This window comes from Xyrauchen texanus, chromosome 10 (genome assembly GCF_025860055.1).
Source record: "Xyrauchen texanus isolate HMW12.3.18 chromosome 10, RBS_HiC_50CHRs, whole genome shotgun sequence".
Lineage (NCBI taxonomy): Eukaryota > Metazoa > Chordata > Actinopteri > Cypriniformes > Catostomidae > Xyrauchen > Xyrauchen texanus.
The window spans coordinates 1819100-1833713 of record NC_068285.1 but is presented as its reverse complement, the minus strand read 5'-3'; the positions used below and the strand labels follow the sequence as shown (position 1 = coordinate 1833713).

The following is a 14614-nucleotide window of genomic DNA, read 5'->3' as shown; positions in this document are numbered from 1 at the left end:
CCATGACTCTAGTGATTCAATGCCAGTCCAGAGGAATGCCAGAAAATTGGCCACAGGACAAGTAAGGTCCCGACAACTGCCTTTAAAAATCAATTTCTTTAAAATTATTCAGTTGATAAATAGTTCTAGGAGACAGCATAAGCTAATTATTGACAGCTTTCCCAAATCATAAGTCTGCTATGCTATGCTATTCCGTATTGATAATGTAAACAACGTTGTGTATTCGTTTACAGTAGCAGTTCAAATGTTAATGTGGTGCTAGTCATTTGTCCTGCATTAGTTATTGATTATTTTTGCATGAATTATGAAACTTTTTCAGTAGTTCTCTGGGAAGCTTTCAAAAAATAGTAGTTATTGATTAGTTAATAGTGAACTACATCTTTCATCTGTGTGCTATTACTTACTAATTCATTAATCAGAGCTTCTTGTTAGTTAACAAGTAGTTACTAGATTGTTAATATTGTGTTACACATTTATTCCTGTGTAGTTATTCGTTAACGAAGGAACCTTATTCTAAAGTGTTACCGAGTTTTCTAAAGAGCTGGACATAAATTAATGTTGTGATAATTTTGAACTGTGATGTCACAATCAGAATAACTTGATTCACTTGAGAGGAAACAGACTCAGCAGAGGGAGCCCATCCACAAGTACACAGTAGTTGGCGATCGTTACATCGCCAAGGCCGATAAATCCGATGATATTCTGACATATTTCATTATCGGCATTGGCCGATAAATTTCCCCATTTGGCGACGAAAATCACCTGCCTGCACGTGAAGCATATGAGACATGTACACGACTAGTCACGGTTTGTTTTGTTGTTACATGCCATCGTGTGATATGTCGGCCTTGTATCGGTCTATTGGCCACCCTGCTCTCTGGATATCGATATCGGCCATTTAAAACCCCATATCGGTCAACCGATGGTACACAGTAACCACAGCTATGTAACACAATATATTCATATCGTATATTCCAATGTACTAATGAATCTGCAAACACAAACCTCAGTGTTTCCAGTGTACAGTGAGGACTCTTCAGTGCATCAGAGAGCAGCTTCACTCCTGAATCCTGCAGGTCATTGTTACTCAGGTCCAGCTCTCTCAATGATTTTGATGATTGTAGAACTGAAGACAAACTTTCACAGCACTGATCAGTGAATCTACAAGCTGCAAATCTAAAACAAATAAAGAAACAATGATAAAGGGCAGTTTTATATAACAAATGGTAATAACAGAGTGAATGCTCTACAGTTTGATATGAAGGGTTGTGACAGTTACTGAGCCATTTATTGTTTCATAGTCACAGCTATGAACCACAATATATTCATATTGTATATTCCAATGTACTAATAAATCTGCAAACACAAACCTCAGTATTTCCAGTGTACAGTGAGGACTCTTCAGTGCATCAGAGAGCAGCTTCACTCCTGAATCCTGCAGGTCATTGTTACTCAGGTCCAGCTCTCTAAGGGATTTTGATGATTGTAGAACTGAAGACAAACTTTCATAGCACTGATCAGTGAATCTACAAGCTGCAAATCTAAAACAAATAAAGAAACAATGATAAAAAGCAGTTTTATATAACAAATGGTAATAACAGAGTGAATGCTCTACAGTTTGATATGAAGGGTTGTGACAGTCACTGAGCCATTTATTGTTTCATTGTCACAGCTATGAACCACAAAATATTCATATTGTATATTCCAATGTACTAATAAATCTGCAAACACAAACCTCAGTATTTCCAGTATACAGTGAGAACTCTTCAGTGCATCAGAGAGCAGCTTCACTCCTGAATCCTGCAGGTCATTGTTACTCAGGTCCAGCTCTCTAAGGGATTTTGATGATTGTAGAACTGAAGATAAACTTTCACAGCACTGATCAGTGAATCTACAAGCTGCAAATCTAAAACAAATAAAGAAAGAATGATAAAAAGCAGTTTTATAAAACAAATGGTAATAACAGAGTGAATGCTCTACATTTTGATATGAAGGGTTGTGACAGTCACTGAGCCATTTATTGTTTCATTGTCACAGCTATGAGCCACAAAATATTCATATTGTATATTCCAATGTACTAATAAATCTGCAAACACAAACCTCAGTATTTCCAGTGTACAGTGAGGACTCTTCAGTGCATCAGAGAGCAGCTTCACTCCTGAATCCTGCAGGTCATTGTTACTCAGGTCCAGCTCTCTAAGGGATTTTGATGATTGTAGAACAGAAGACAAACTTTCACAGCTCTGATCAGTGAATCTACAAGCTGCAAATCTAAAACAAATAAAGAAACAATGATAAAGAGCAGTTTTATATAACAAATGGTAATAACAGAGTGAATGCTCTACAGTTTGATATGAAGGGTTGTGACAGTCACTGAGCCATTTATTGTTTCATTGTCACAGCTATGAACCACAATTTATTCATATTGTATATTTCAATGTACTAATAAATCTGCAAACACAAACCTCAGTGTTTCCAGTATACAGTGAGGACTCTTCAGTGCATCAGAGAGCAGCTTCACTCCTGAATCCTGCAGGTCATTGTTACTCAGGTCCAGCTCTCTAAGGGATTTTGATGATTGTAGAACTGAAGACAAACTTTCACAGCACAGATCAGTGAATCTACAAGCTGCAAATCTAAAACAAATAAAGAAAGAATGATAAAAAGCAGTTTTATAAAACAAATGGTAATAACAGAGTGAATGCTCTACAGTTTGATATGAAGGGTTGTGACAGTCACTGAGCCATTTCTTGTTTCATTGTCACAGCTATGAACCACAATATATTCATATTGTATATTCCAATGTACTAATACATCTGCAAACACAAACCTCAGTATTTCCAGTATACAGTGAGGACTCTTCAGTGCATCAGAGAGCAGCTTCACTCCTGAATCCTGCAGGTCATTGTTACTCAGGTCCAGCTCTCTCAGTGATTTTGATGATTGTAGAACCGAAGACAAACTTTCACAGCACTGATCAGTGAATTTACAAGCTGCAAATCTAAAACAAATAAAGAAAGAATGATAAAGAGCAGTTTTATATAACAAATGGTAATAACAGAGTGAATGCTCTGCAGTTTGATATAAAGGGTTGTGACAGTCACTGAGCCATTTCTTGTTTCATTGTTACAGCTATGAACCACAAAATATTCATATTGTACATTCAAATCTGCAAACACAAACCTCAGTATTTCCAGTGTACAGTGAGGGCTCTTCAGTGCATCAGAGAGCAGTTTCACTCCTGAATCCTGCAGGTCATTATTACTCAGATCCAGCTCTCTCAGACTTGAGGAGTTTGAGCTGAGAACTGAGGCCAGTGTTGAACAACTTTGCTCTGTCAGATCGCAGCCCATCAAACTGAGAGAAATGACAAGATAACAGTGTGTTAATCTATATGTTTTAGTGAAGGCTTCTCTGCACAGCTATTGGATACAAAGAAAAAATATATGGCCACGGTGTTTGATTGCTCATAGTCGTTTGCACATTTTTTGAAGCTCTTCTACTGTCAAGACCCAGTCTGGACTGCCCAACTTGTTTTGTTCTAAATTTCTGTCTGTTTTGGTCCATGTGTGCATTTTGTTTTGAGCACATGTCTTTGTTTGTGTTTGTGTCAGCCATGTGCTCTACTTACTCCGCCTCCTCATTCCCTCTTGCCACACCTCCTCATCTGATCCTTGTTGTGTTGATTGTCATCACTTGTTCCTCATGTGCTCTCCCTCTACATACTGTGCCTTCTACCTTCTTGTGTCTGTTAGATCATTTTGTGAGATTGGTTAGTCAGTCATTCCTAGTCTGTTTCTCCAGTTGGTGTTTTGTTTATTTTCTTAGTTTCAAATTGGTTCTATTAATTTTACTGTGAGAGTTTTTGGTTTGCATTATTATTATAATTTTTTTTTTTCATAAAAGCTATTTGTTTAGCATCCCAGCACTTGGGTCCAAATTCCTGCAAAATATCCTGATGTCTAAAAATGTTTGTCTCGAAAACATATTTGAACTTCCCCAAAAAAACTCTAATGTATGATGGAAGTGAAGTTAGGTCAATTAAGCAGTTTATTAAAGTTATATATTAGCAGCATAATATTTAAACTGTTTATCACACAGTTATAGCCTGTTCATTGTTATGTTAACATTTAAATTTGTGCAAATCCTGATTAATCCTGTCAAACAATTAATTCTAATGAAATAAAATGAAACATATATGATTTATACATAAGCCAAATATTTTTCTCAGGTGCAAAAATCACGAAATAATTCCACAAAGTGACATCAGCCTGCAACACGCTCCAAGTAATCAAGGGTTTAGGTTGTTCCAGTTAAACCCATTGCATGTCTTACAAAAGGTATTGGGCACTCGCACAACGTAAGCAGTGACATACATCCAATGTCCTACATACATGTGACAGAGTGAAGTATGCAAGGGGATACAATTTTTAAATGGATGGTAGGCCTGAGCAGCGAGCTCCTGAGGCGTGAATTAGGCAAATGTGCCACATAGTGACGTAGCTATTTCACAGAAGTAATGGCTGGACTGCAAACCATGTCTTTCAGGCAGTTCAGGAGCAGTGTTTTCTGTGCGAGAGTGTATCACCCTTTGGGGTGGAATTTGTGCTTTGTAACTTTGCAGACCTCTTACATGCACAAACAGTTATATTACACACTAATGGAAAGGTAATGTCCCAATAAGTATAATAGGGCCTCTTTAAGCCTAATCTAGACACTAATTAGATAATTTACTGTTTTAACAATGTAAACCAAAAAATGATGTCACTGTGACATCATCATACGTAACAACTTGCTACAAAAAAATAAGTCAATTGTTTAGCTGTTTTAAATGGCAGCAAATGTAGGTTCTTCTCTTTCACAATGTTGCCCCATTTTTCAGGCCACCGTGTAAAACACTTGGCATTAAGCTGAGAAGTCAATTTAATCTATCAATCTTTTAAAGAGCAAATAAGGCTTTGACATCATGTATTTATACTTGCGCTCATCCTATAATGACATGAGAGATTTCAGAAGACATGACAACATTTCTGGTAAGTGAACACAGTGATCAATGATACTCTCTGGTTTTTATGGTGCATTTAGAGAATTTTTAGGGAGAGAATGTTTCAGTGCCCTGGAATTATTTTGCGAGTGGGTCACCTTAAAAATGGCTGACTCCTGAACAATGCTTTGATTAGTGAACAAGAGAGCTGATTGAGATACACCTAATGAATATTTATTGAGTGCGTTCAACTTCAACTGCAGCTTGCCTTATCGATCTGCAAGATTTACCAATTGTAGTAGTGGGAGGAGATGAAAGCGGAGCCGTCAAGCCGGACACATTCTGCTTCACGACATGTGCTGAACCCACATTAGTCACAGAAGATCCCACGATGATTGCTTTGTTTATTACAGATGAAGTGGTAATCAGAACTCAGGTTTGAAATGTAAATATTGATTTGAAAAGGTCGAATAATTTTGATACCAATAAAGGAGTCCATATTTTTTGTAATTTGGAATTGTTTTTAGGAATAAACATGATATTACTATGATAAACATATTATAATATGAGATCAATAATGCGCTGTTATAAAAACATTAATTAGTGAGAGTTTATTGGAACTGGAGATTTCATAATTAACACCTTGTTAATTGCATACCATCATACTACTCTTAATTCTTTCTCAGACTGACATAGCTGAAGTAGTAAAAGTAGTATGTGTCGCATCCCATGAAACACACATCACCATTGTCATCTGTGATTCTGGCCAATCATGAATAAGTTGTGACATCATCAGAGCTCTTGCAACCACTCTGGAAAAGCTGCATTGGCTGTTCTTGAATTGCTCTCGCGGTTCTTTAATGACATACATCACGGTGACGCGGCACTGACGCCATCTTAAGTCACACAACATTTCTAACCGACATGCACTGCTTCAAGTCAAACTCTGATCGGATCTGATCACACAGTGCTGCATGAAGTTAAACATCTATTGATTACACTTAGATGAAAACATTACCTACAGATGATAACACAATATTTACCACCAAATTCTCTTTTCCTCTGTGTACAATCTTCTAATTTAACAATAATGTCACCTCAGTAAATCAGTCAACAAAGATAAACACTTGACATAAAGCCGTCTAAACTAATAATTCATTACCAATCTAAATAAATGTTGATCACTGTATTATTCACATCTTAATGCAATTTGATATATTATAGTATAACATCATTTCACATTGTTTTTAGTAAAATCCATTAAAGAATTATCAAAACAGAAACAGAAAAACTGTGTAAAATAAACATTGCAGGAATAAAGGAAGCTATAATATGACAAATAAATTACTAAAGTATAAAACAATCAAACCCTTAAAATAATAGTAATAATTATTCAGTATTATATTATAATAATAAACTTGACTGAGTCCCCAGATAATAATTCAGTATTGTATCATATTTAACTGGGTTTTTGCACATCATGTTCATTAAAGAATTGTTTTAGTAAAAATATATTGTGGCAGGGCGGAGGGCGGGGCCGGGTCGTGATCATACACACCCATCCCGTATTAGGCTAATCAAGCCTCTGAGGTTTAAAGGTCGTCTGCAGAGGATCGTGCAGGAGAGAGAGATCGTTTATGGACATATCCGTCATGTGTGTGTTTATGTTGTCTTTTAAGTTTATCATTAAACTATTATTTATATTGAAAAGCCGGTTCTCGCCTCCTCCTTTCTATTGATACCTTTACATATATGCAGGTAAATTATGATTTATTTATGAGGCGGATGTGTATTATTGTATGTGGAAGCATAAATAAAAATGATAAAGTATCAGTATAAAGTATCAGTATAAAGTAAATAAAGTATTGTTTTGTATTTATTTAGTGGAAAACTGTAGAAAACATGCTTTTGTTATTTTAAATTAGATTTTTTTTACTTTGCATTAAACATTTTGAATCTATTTGGCTACAATGTCTGTTTAAAATGAAGGTGAAACTATTAAAAGTAACACATGAAACCAAACAAACATCAAAATAGTATAAGGGGTTGTTTTTAATCTAACAAAGTACATTCAAATCTAACCTCTGCTTTTTAATTTCAATAAAGTGAGATTAAAACACTAAATTACTCACTCAGCTTTTCTGGATGCTTTGATCACCGGCAGCAGCCTCAGAAGACATTCATGTGATGGATCATATTTCCTCAGATTAAACTGATCCAGCTCCTCTTCTGAGTTCAGCAACACAAACACCAGAGCTGACCACTGAGCAGAAGAGAGACTGACTCCAGAGAGATGATTGATATCTCTTCTGTTCACGTATGTTTGTACTTCCTGCACTAGAGAATGATCATTGAGTTCATTTAGACAGTGGAACAGATTGATGGATTTCTCTGGAGAGGGATTCTCCCTGATCTTCATCTTAATGTACTCAACTATTTCCTGTTTGCTGTCAGAGCTGCTTCCTGTCCTTGTCAGTAGGTCTCGTAAGATTGTCTGATTGGACATCAGTGAGAGACCCAGAAGGAATCGAATGAAAAGGTCCAGGTGTCCGTTCTCACTCTGTAAGGCCTTGTCCACTTCACTCTTCAGGAGATCACTCATAGATGACCTAAACATACTGAAGAGATCTGATTTCTGTTGAGAAAAGGAAATAAAAGCATACAGAGCAGCGAGAAACTCCTGAATGCTCAGATGCACAAAGCTGAACACCTTCCCCAGGTGCAGTCCAAACTCCTCTCTGAAGATTTGGGTACAAACTCCCGAGTACACTGACGCTTCTCTGACATCAATGCCACACTCTCTCAGGTCCTCCTCATAGAAGATCAGGTTTCCTTTTTCCAGCTGTTGAAAAGCCAGTTCCCTTCCGAGGGAACTCGCACTGCGTCGTTGAAAACGACTCTTTGGGGAACGCTCCTTAGCGTGCGCCTCTGAATTATGAATGAAACTATTCCAATCTTGATTGGTGTTGCGTCATGACGTAACATGTGACGGCATAACCGGATGCATAAAAGTGACGCCGGTACACATACACATTAGCTTTCGCTCTTCAGCAAGCGCTCTATGTTGAAATTGTTTGTCTTATTTGGTGTTGTTTGTCTGATTTAAAAATATTATGGCCACCGAACAGTTCAAGAAGTGCGTGCACCCCTGCCCTCGTTTCATTACGGGTAGGGACACGCACGCTTTATGTGTGAACTGTTTGGGAGCACAGCACGCACAGGCAGCTCTCGAGGGATCTGCCTGTGAAAGTTGTGAAGCACTACCCATGAGAGTGCTGCGCTCCTGGTTGGCGTGCTTCGATGAGCACGGTCAGGCTCGCGTTCCCCACGGTTTTGGTCCAGCGTCTGTTGAGGCAGCGGCGATTGAAATCGCGGGGTTCGTGAGCGGATTTTGCAGATGAGAATGAGACTGCTGCGGCACGTTCTCATTCTTCGTTTGAGGATCCGAGCCTACTGTGAGTGGTGCAGAAGCCAGCGTCGCGGCTTCTTCTGCCCATGATCAGGTCCCCTTGCTTGAGCTCACTGCTTCCGAGGAAGTGGATATGCTCAGCATCGATGTGGACGACCGTGAGCCAAGCACGCCAGTTTTTGGCCAAGCTTATGAGGAGCTGATTGAGGTTGTGACGCGTGCGTGGCCAGACTGAATATCAGCTGGCCACAAAATGAGCAGGGAACGCAAGTTGAAAATTAGACGTGCGTTTCCTGCGGCACAGATCACAAACTCAGCGCCGGGGTTTGCCGTTTTTCTCCGATCTCCACAAAGATATCTAAAACGAGATCGGGGTAAACCGCATTCGATCCCGTATCTCCAGCCCCAGTGTTTGATTACAGGCGATGTTTTGGGGGCACGGTATATGGGCTAAAACCCGGCGCTGCCTAGTAAGCCCTGCAGAGATACATCTGCTTTAATAAGTAGGGCTTACATGGCCGCACACAATCGGTGTTGGTTTCCGCCGTCTCTGACGCCGGGCCACATCAATTTCCAGCGAACGCATAGCGAGCGTTACGTGTCAAAAAATAAAAAATATATAAAAATAAAATAAAAAACAACAAGCATCAATTGTGGTCACAAGAACCGTGTCGACTAAATCCTGCCGGTTTCCGCTTCAGGAAGTCGGGAACACTGCTCGAAAAACACCGAGACCAGCCTCGAGAGGCTGGTTCCCTTAGTTGAAGCTTCAGGAAAGAGGTCCTACCGAGGTGGTAGAACCTCGGAGGGCTATCCCCAGCTGCAGAGCAACCGAGGTTGCTCTGCATGGCGAGTCCTCAGGAAATCGGTGTCGGTTCCGCCGTCTCTGACGCCGGGCCACATCAATTTCCAGCGAGCGCACACCGTGCCGTTACGTGTCAAAAAATAAAAAACAAGCATCAATGGTGGTCACAGAAACCGTATCGACTAAATCCTGCCGGTCTTTCGCTTCAGGAAGTCGAGAACAGTGCTTGAAAAACACCCAAGACCAGCCTCGAGAGGCTGGTTCCCTTAGTGGAAGCTTCGGAAAGAGGTCCTACCGAGGTGGTAGAACCTCGGAGGGCTATCCCCAGCTGCAGAGCAACCGAGGTTGCTCTGCTAGCGGAGTCCTCAGGAAATCGGTGTCGGTTCCGCCGTCTCTGACGCCGGGCCACATCAATTTCCAGCGAACGCACACCGTGCCGTTCGTGTAAAAAAAAAAAAAAAAAAAAAAAAAAACAAGCATCAATGGTGGTCACAGAAACCGTATCGACTAAATCCTGCCGGTCTTTCGCTTCAGGAAGTCGAGAACAGTGCTTGAAAAACACCCGAGACCAGCCTCGAGAGGCTGGTTCCCTTAGTGGAAGCTCGGGAAAGAGGTCCTACCGAGGTGGTAGAACCTCGGAGGGCTGTCTCCCCGCTGCAGAGCAACCGAGGTTGCTCTGCAGCCTGGAGTTCTCAGGAAATCGGTGTCGGTTCCGCCCGTCTCTGGCGCTCGGGCCACATCAATTTCCAGCGAACGCACACCGTGCCGTTCAGCGTCAAAAAATAAAAACACACATCAATTGTGGTCACAAGGACTGTATCGACTAAATCCTGCCGGTATCTCGCTTCAGGAAGTCGAGAACAGTGCTCGAAAAACACCGAGACCAGCCTCGAGAGGCTGGTTCCCGTGAATAGATTTTGTAGAGGCATGGAATCATCTTCCCAACATATCTGCATGGGTCCTGCATATAAAAAAAAAAAAAAAAAAGGATGGGGGTTGAGGCCGATTTTAGATCTCAGAGTTTTGAACCGGCCTTTGAGGAGGTTCAGGTTCAAAATGCTTACCATTCCTGTCATCGTGGAGTCAGATCAGATCCGAGGACTGGTTTGTCACGATAGATCTAAAAGACGCCTATTTTCATGTACCCATCCTTCCATGTCACAGGAGGTTCCTGAGGTTCAGCTTTGGGCGAAGCTTACCAATATCGGGTTCTTCCGTTCGCCTAGCACTCTCTCCCGCACATTCACCAAATGTATGGATGCAGCTCCTGCTCCTCTGAGACTTCAGGGCATCCGCATACTGAATTTTATCGATGACTGGCTCATTCTGGCCCAGTCTCGAGAAATGGCGATTCGGCATCGAGATGTAGATCCTTGGCCATATTCGAAGTTTGGCATTGAGACTCAACACAAAAGAGTGTGTTACAACCATCCCAGTGCACAACGTTTCTGGGTGTTGTGTGGGACTTCGATTACGATGCAGGCACGCATGTCTCCTGCGCGTGTCGAGTCCGTTCTGGCGATGGTGTCGGGTTAAAACTAGGCCAGGCCATCACTGTAAAGCAGTTTCAAAGACTGCTGGGCCTCATGGCAGCGGCATCCAACTTGATACCTTTGGGCCTTCTGCACATGAGGCCCCTCCAGTGGTGGCTGAAAGCCAAGGTGTTTTCCCCAAGGGGAATCCATTTCAGTATAATCAGAGTAACGCGCAGATGCCTTCGTTCTCTGCTAATGTGGAAGAAACCTTGGTTCCTGTCCCTAGGGCCAGTGTTGGGAGCGTCATGTCGCCGGAAAACCGTTTCGACAGACGCCTCCCTCACTGGCTGGAGCGCTGATCATGGGCGGCCGCTTTTGCCAGGGGTCTGTGGCAGGACCATCATCATTCTTGGCACATAAACTGTCTAGAGATGTTGGCTGTGTTCAGGGCTCTGAGGAGCTTCCTTCCAGACATCAAAGGTTACCATGTCCTAGTACGTTCGGACAATACATCAGTGGTAGCTTATCTGAACCGACAAGGAGGACTCAGATCGCGCCCTCTGTGCAGACTGGCGCATCAGATAATTCTTTGGTCCCAAGGGAAAATACTGTCTATCAGAGCATGTATATTCCGGGGTTCAGAATCAGGGAGCAGACATCCTGTCGAGGCAGGGGCTGAGGCCGGGGAATGGAGACTTCATCCAGAGGTGGTGAAGTTGATATGGGACAAATTTGGACCATCAGAAGTGGATCTATTCGGCGTCTCGAGAGGCGTCCCACTGTCCACTTTGGTTCTCCTCTCACATCCAGCCCCACTGGGGTTGGACGCCATGGTACAGGCTTGGCCGAGGCTTCGCCTGTGCAGCATTTCCCCGATCGCTCTGCTCCCGGGAGTCCTGGAAAGGGTCCGCCAAGAGGGCATCAGTCTACTTCTGGTTGCCCCCATGTGGCCGGCCCAGTATGGTTCTCAGACATAATTTCACTCCTGATAGCTCCGCCATGGCAGATTCCTCTGAGGAGGGATCTGTTGTCTCAGGCGGGGGCACAGTCTTCCACCCTCGTCCAGAGCTGTGGAAACTGTGGGTCTGGCCCCTGAGGGGGTTCAGTACCTAAATGCTGGTCTATCAGCGGGGTGGTTGAAACCATACTTGGCTCTAGGGCTCCGTCTACTAGGAGATTATATGGCCTCAAGTGGAATGTGTTCTCCACTTGGTGTAGAGAACATGAATTAGATCCAGTTAACTGCCCGGTGGCTTCAGTTCTGGAGTTTCTTCAAGATCGTTTCTCTGCGGGTCTCTCCTTCCACACTTAAGGTGTACGTGGCTACCATTTCGGCGTTCCATGCACCACTGAGTGATGGGCCTCTGGGGAGGCACCAGCTGGTCATTCGTTTTCTCCATGGTACATGGAGGATGAGACCGACAACCAGGTCCAGGGTTCCTGCCTGGGACCTGGCGGTGGTTCTCGAAGGGTTATCCCTGGCCCCCTTGAACCCCTTCAGTCGGCTTCAGCCCAAGGACCTGACGTTCAAGATGGCTTTTCTCTTAGCTATTACCTCTCTAAAGAGGGTGGGTGATCTTCAAGCCCTGGCAGTGACGCCAGCTTGCTTGGAGTTTGCCCCTGGCGGAGTTAAAGCCATTTTACACCGAGACCTGGCTATGTGCCTAAGGTGCCGTCTAACACGGCACGGTCCACGGTCCTGCAGGCTTTTTATCCTCCACCTCATGTGTCGGCAGAAGAAGAGAGGCTCCATTTGCTCTGCCCTGTCAGATATTTGAGTGTTTAACCTCGAGAGGTCCTCTTCTTGGAGGAGGTCGGACCAACTGTTAGTGTGTTTTGGGTCACCTAAGAAGGGGCTCCTGCCTCGAAACAAACCATTAGTAATTGGATTGTTCAGGCTATTATCTCGGCCTACAAGGTGCGTAATTTGCCTTCACCTTTGGCCGTGAGGGCTCATTCAACTAGAGGCATGGCGTCCTCTAGGGCTCTCTTATCGGGAGTACCCCTCCAGGAGATCTGTGAGGCAGCCGGTTGGGCTACCCCGCACACTTTCATCAGGTTTTACAGTCTGCACCTCCCTAGTACGCCTGGCGACGCGTGTGCTCTCGTCCTAGCTGAGTGCCTGAGTTCAGTTTCACCCTAGGGCAGGCCTTTTTTTCGGTGCGTGGCCTAGTGGGCATTCGTTCCCCAAAGAGTCGTTTTCAACGACGCAGTCGCGAGTTCCCTCGGAAGGAACGTCTCGGGTTATGACTATAACCCTTGTTCCCTGAGAAGGAACGAGACACTGCGTCGTCCTGCCACGCCCCTCAAGGCCTGAGAGCGGCTTGCTTCATCGCTAGGCTAATGTGTATGTGTACCGGCGTCACTTTTATGCATCCGGTTATGCCGTCACATGTTACGTCATGACGCAACACCAATCAAGATTGGAATAGTTTCATTCATAATTCAGAGGCGCACGCTAAGGAGCGTTCCCCAAAGAGTCGTTTTCAACGACGCAGTGTCTCGTTCCCTTCTCAGGGAACAAGGGTTATAGTCATAACCCGAGACGTTTTCCCAGAGACAGAATCCTCTTTCTAGCCTGCTGAAGATCCACCTCACATTTCCCATCATACTTCTGGCTCTTCAGTTTGCTCTGAAAGATCAGGAAGTGTGTGAACATTTGAGTGAGAGTCTTGGGGATCTCTGCACTCTCTGCTTCACTCAACAGTCTCTGGAGAACAGTGGCTGAAATCCAACAGAAGACTGGTATGTGACACATGATGTACAGGCTTCTTGATGATTTCATGTGTGTGATGATTCTGTTGGCCAGACGCTCATCTTTTATTCTCTTCCTGAAATACTCGTCCTTCTGAGGGTCATTGAAGCCTCAGTACATCTGTGAGCTGGTCAACACACTCAGGAGGAATCTGATTGGCTGCTGCTGGTCGAGAGGTGATCCAGAGCAGAGCAGAAGGAAGCAGATTCCCCTTGATGAGGTTGGTCAGCAGCACATCCACTGAGGCTGATTCTGTCACATCCCACAAAATATCATTGTTCTGGAAATCTAGAGGAAGTCGACACTCATCCAGACCATCAAAAATGAAAATGACTTTGTAGTCATCAAGGAATGTTTTCAATTCTCTCAGTTCTTTTGTATCTGTGAAAAACTGATGAAGAAGATCCATCAAACTGATATTATTGTGCTTCATCAGATTGAGCTCTCTGAAAGGAAGTGGAAATATGAAGTGAACATCCTGATTTGCTTTTCCTTCCAGTCCAGTCCACAATGAACTTCTGCACAGAGACAGTTTTCCCAATTCCAGCAACTCCTTTAGTCAGCACAGTTCTGATGGCTTTGTCTTGTCCAGGTAAGGCTTTAAAGATGTCATTGCATTTGATTGGTGTTTCCTGTGTCTCTGCTCTCCTGGATGCTGTCTCAATCTGTCTCACCTCATGTTCATTATTGATCTCTTCACTCCCTCCCTCTGTGATGTACAGCTCTGTGTAGATCTCCTTCACAAGTGATGAGCTGCTTTGATTTGACATTCCTTCAGTAATTCTCTGGAATTTCTCTTTTAGTTTTGTTTTGAGTTTTTGTTGATGCACAGAAATCAGTTCTGATGTAAAGAGTATAAGAAATGGGAATTATAATTGATGTTGATGTTTAATGGTCATTAGACATTAAGTTTATTTTCTTTCACTAATATTGAGTGAATCCAGACACTGTGTGTTTCCTCTGAAGGTGACGTGATGTAATAGTGATGTGAGTGCGAGCTCTTACTGGTTTGAAGTGTGTTAGTGAGGTCTGTCAGCTTCATCTTCTTCAGGACGTGCAGTGTGATCTTCAGAAACCCCTCTCTGACTCTGCTCTGACCTTCATCATCCTCCTCCTCTCTCTCAGAGCATGCTGGGAAATCTGAGATCAGTAGTCTCTTGAAACTCTTTAGCTCTTTCTTCATAAG

At 43.0% G+C, this 14614-nt stretch overlaps 3 protein-coding genes across 15 annotated transcripts in view; 1 reads left to right on the top strand and 2 right to left on the bottom strand.

Moving 5' to 3' along the window:
- The window catches only part of LOC127650623 (NACHT, LRR and PYD domains-containing protein 3-like), a 615184-nt gene that overhangs the window by 19329 nt on the left and 581241 nt on the right, over window positions 1-14614 (top strand). The gene's annotated exons all lie outside the window — the stretch shown is intronic.
- Window positions 1-14614, bottom strand: part of LOC127650622 (NACHT, LRR and PYD domains-containing protein 3-like) — a 527629-nt gene that overhangs the window by 99865 nt on the left and 413150 nt on the right. Inside the window, exons 10-16 of the mRNA XM_052136143.1 lie at window positions 3184-3357; window positions 2831-3001; window positions 2466-2636; window positions 2101-2271; window positions 1736-1906; window positions 1371-1541; window positions 1006-1176 (exon numbers count right to left, since the gene is read on the bottom strand). Coding sequence (XP_051992103.1) covers window positions 1006-1176; window positions 1371-1541; window positions 1736-1906; window positions 2101-2271; window positions 2466-2636; window positions 2831-3001; window positions 3184-3357 — 1200 coding nt within the window. The remainder of the gene's footprint in view (window positions 1-1005; window positions 1177-1370; window positions 1542-1735; window positions 1907-2100; window positions 2272-2465; window positions 2637-2830; window positions 3002-3183; window positions 3358-14614) is intronic.
- LOC127650628 (NACHT, LRR and PYD domains-containing protein 3-like) overlaps window positions 1-14614 on the bottom strand; it is an 857046-nt gene that overhangs the window by 435648 nt on the left and 406784 nt on the right. The window lies entirely within an intron of this gene.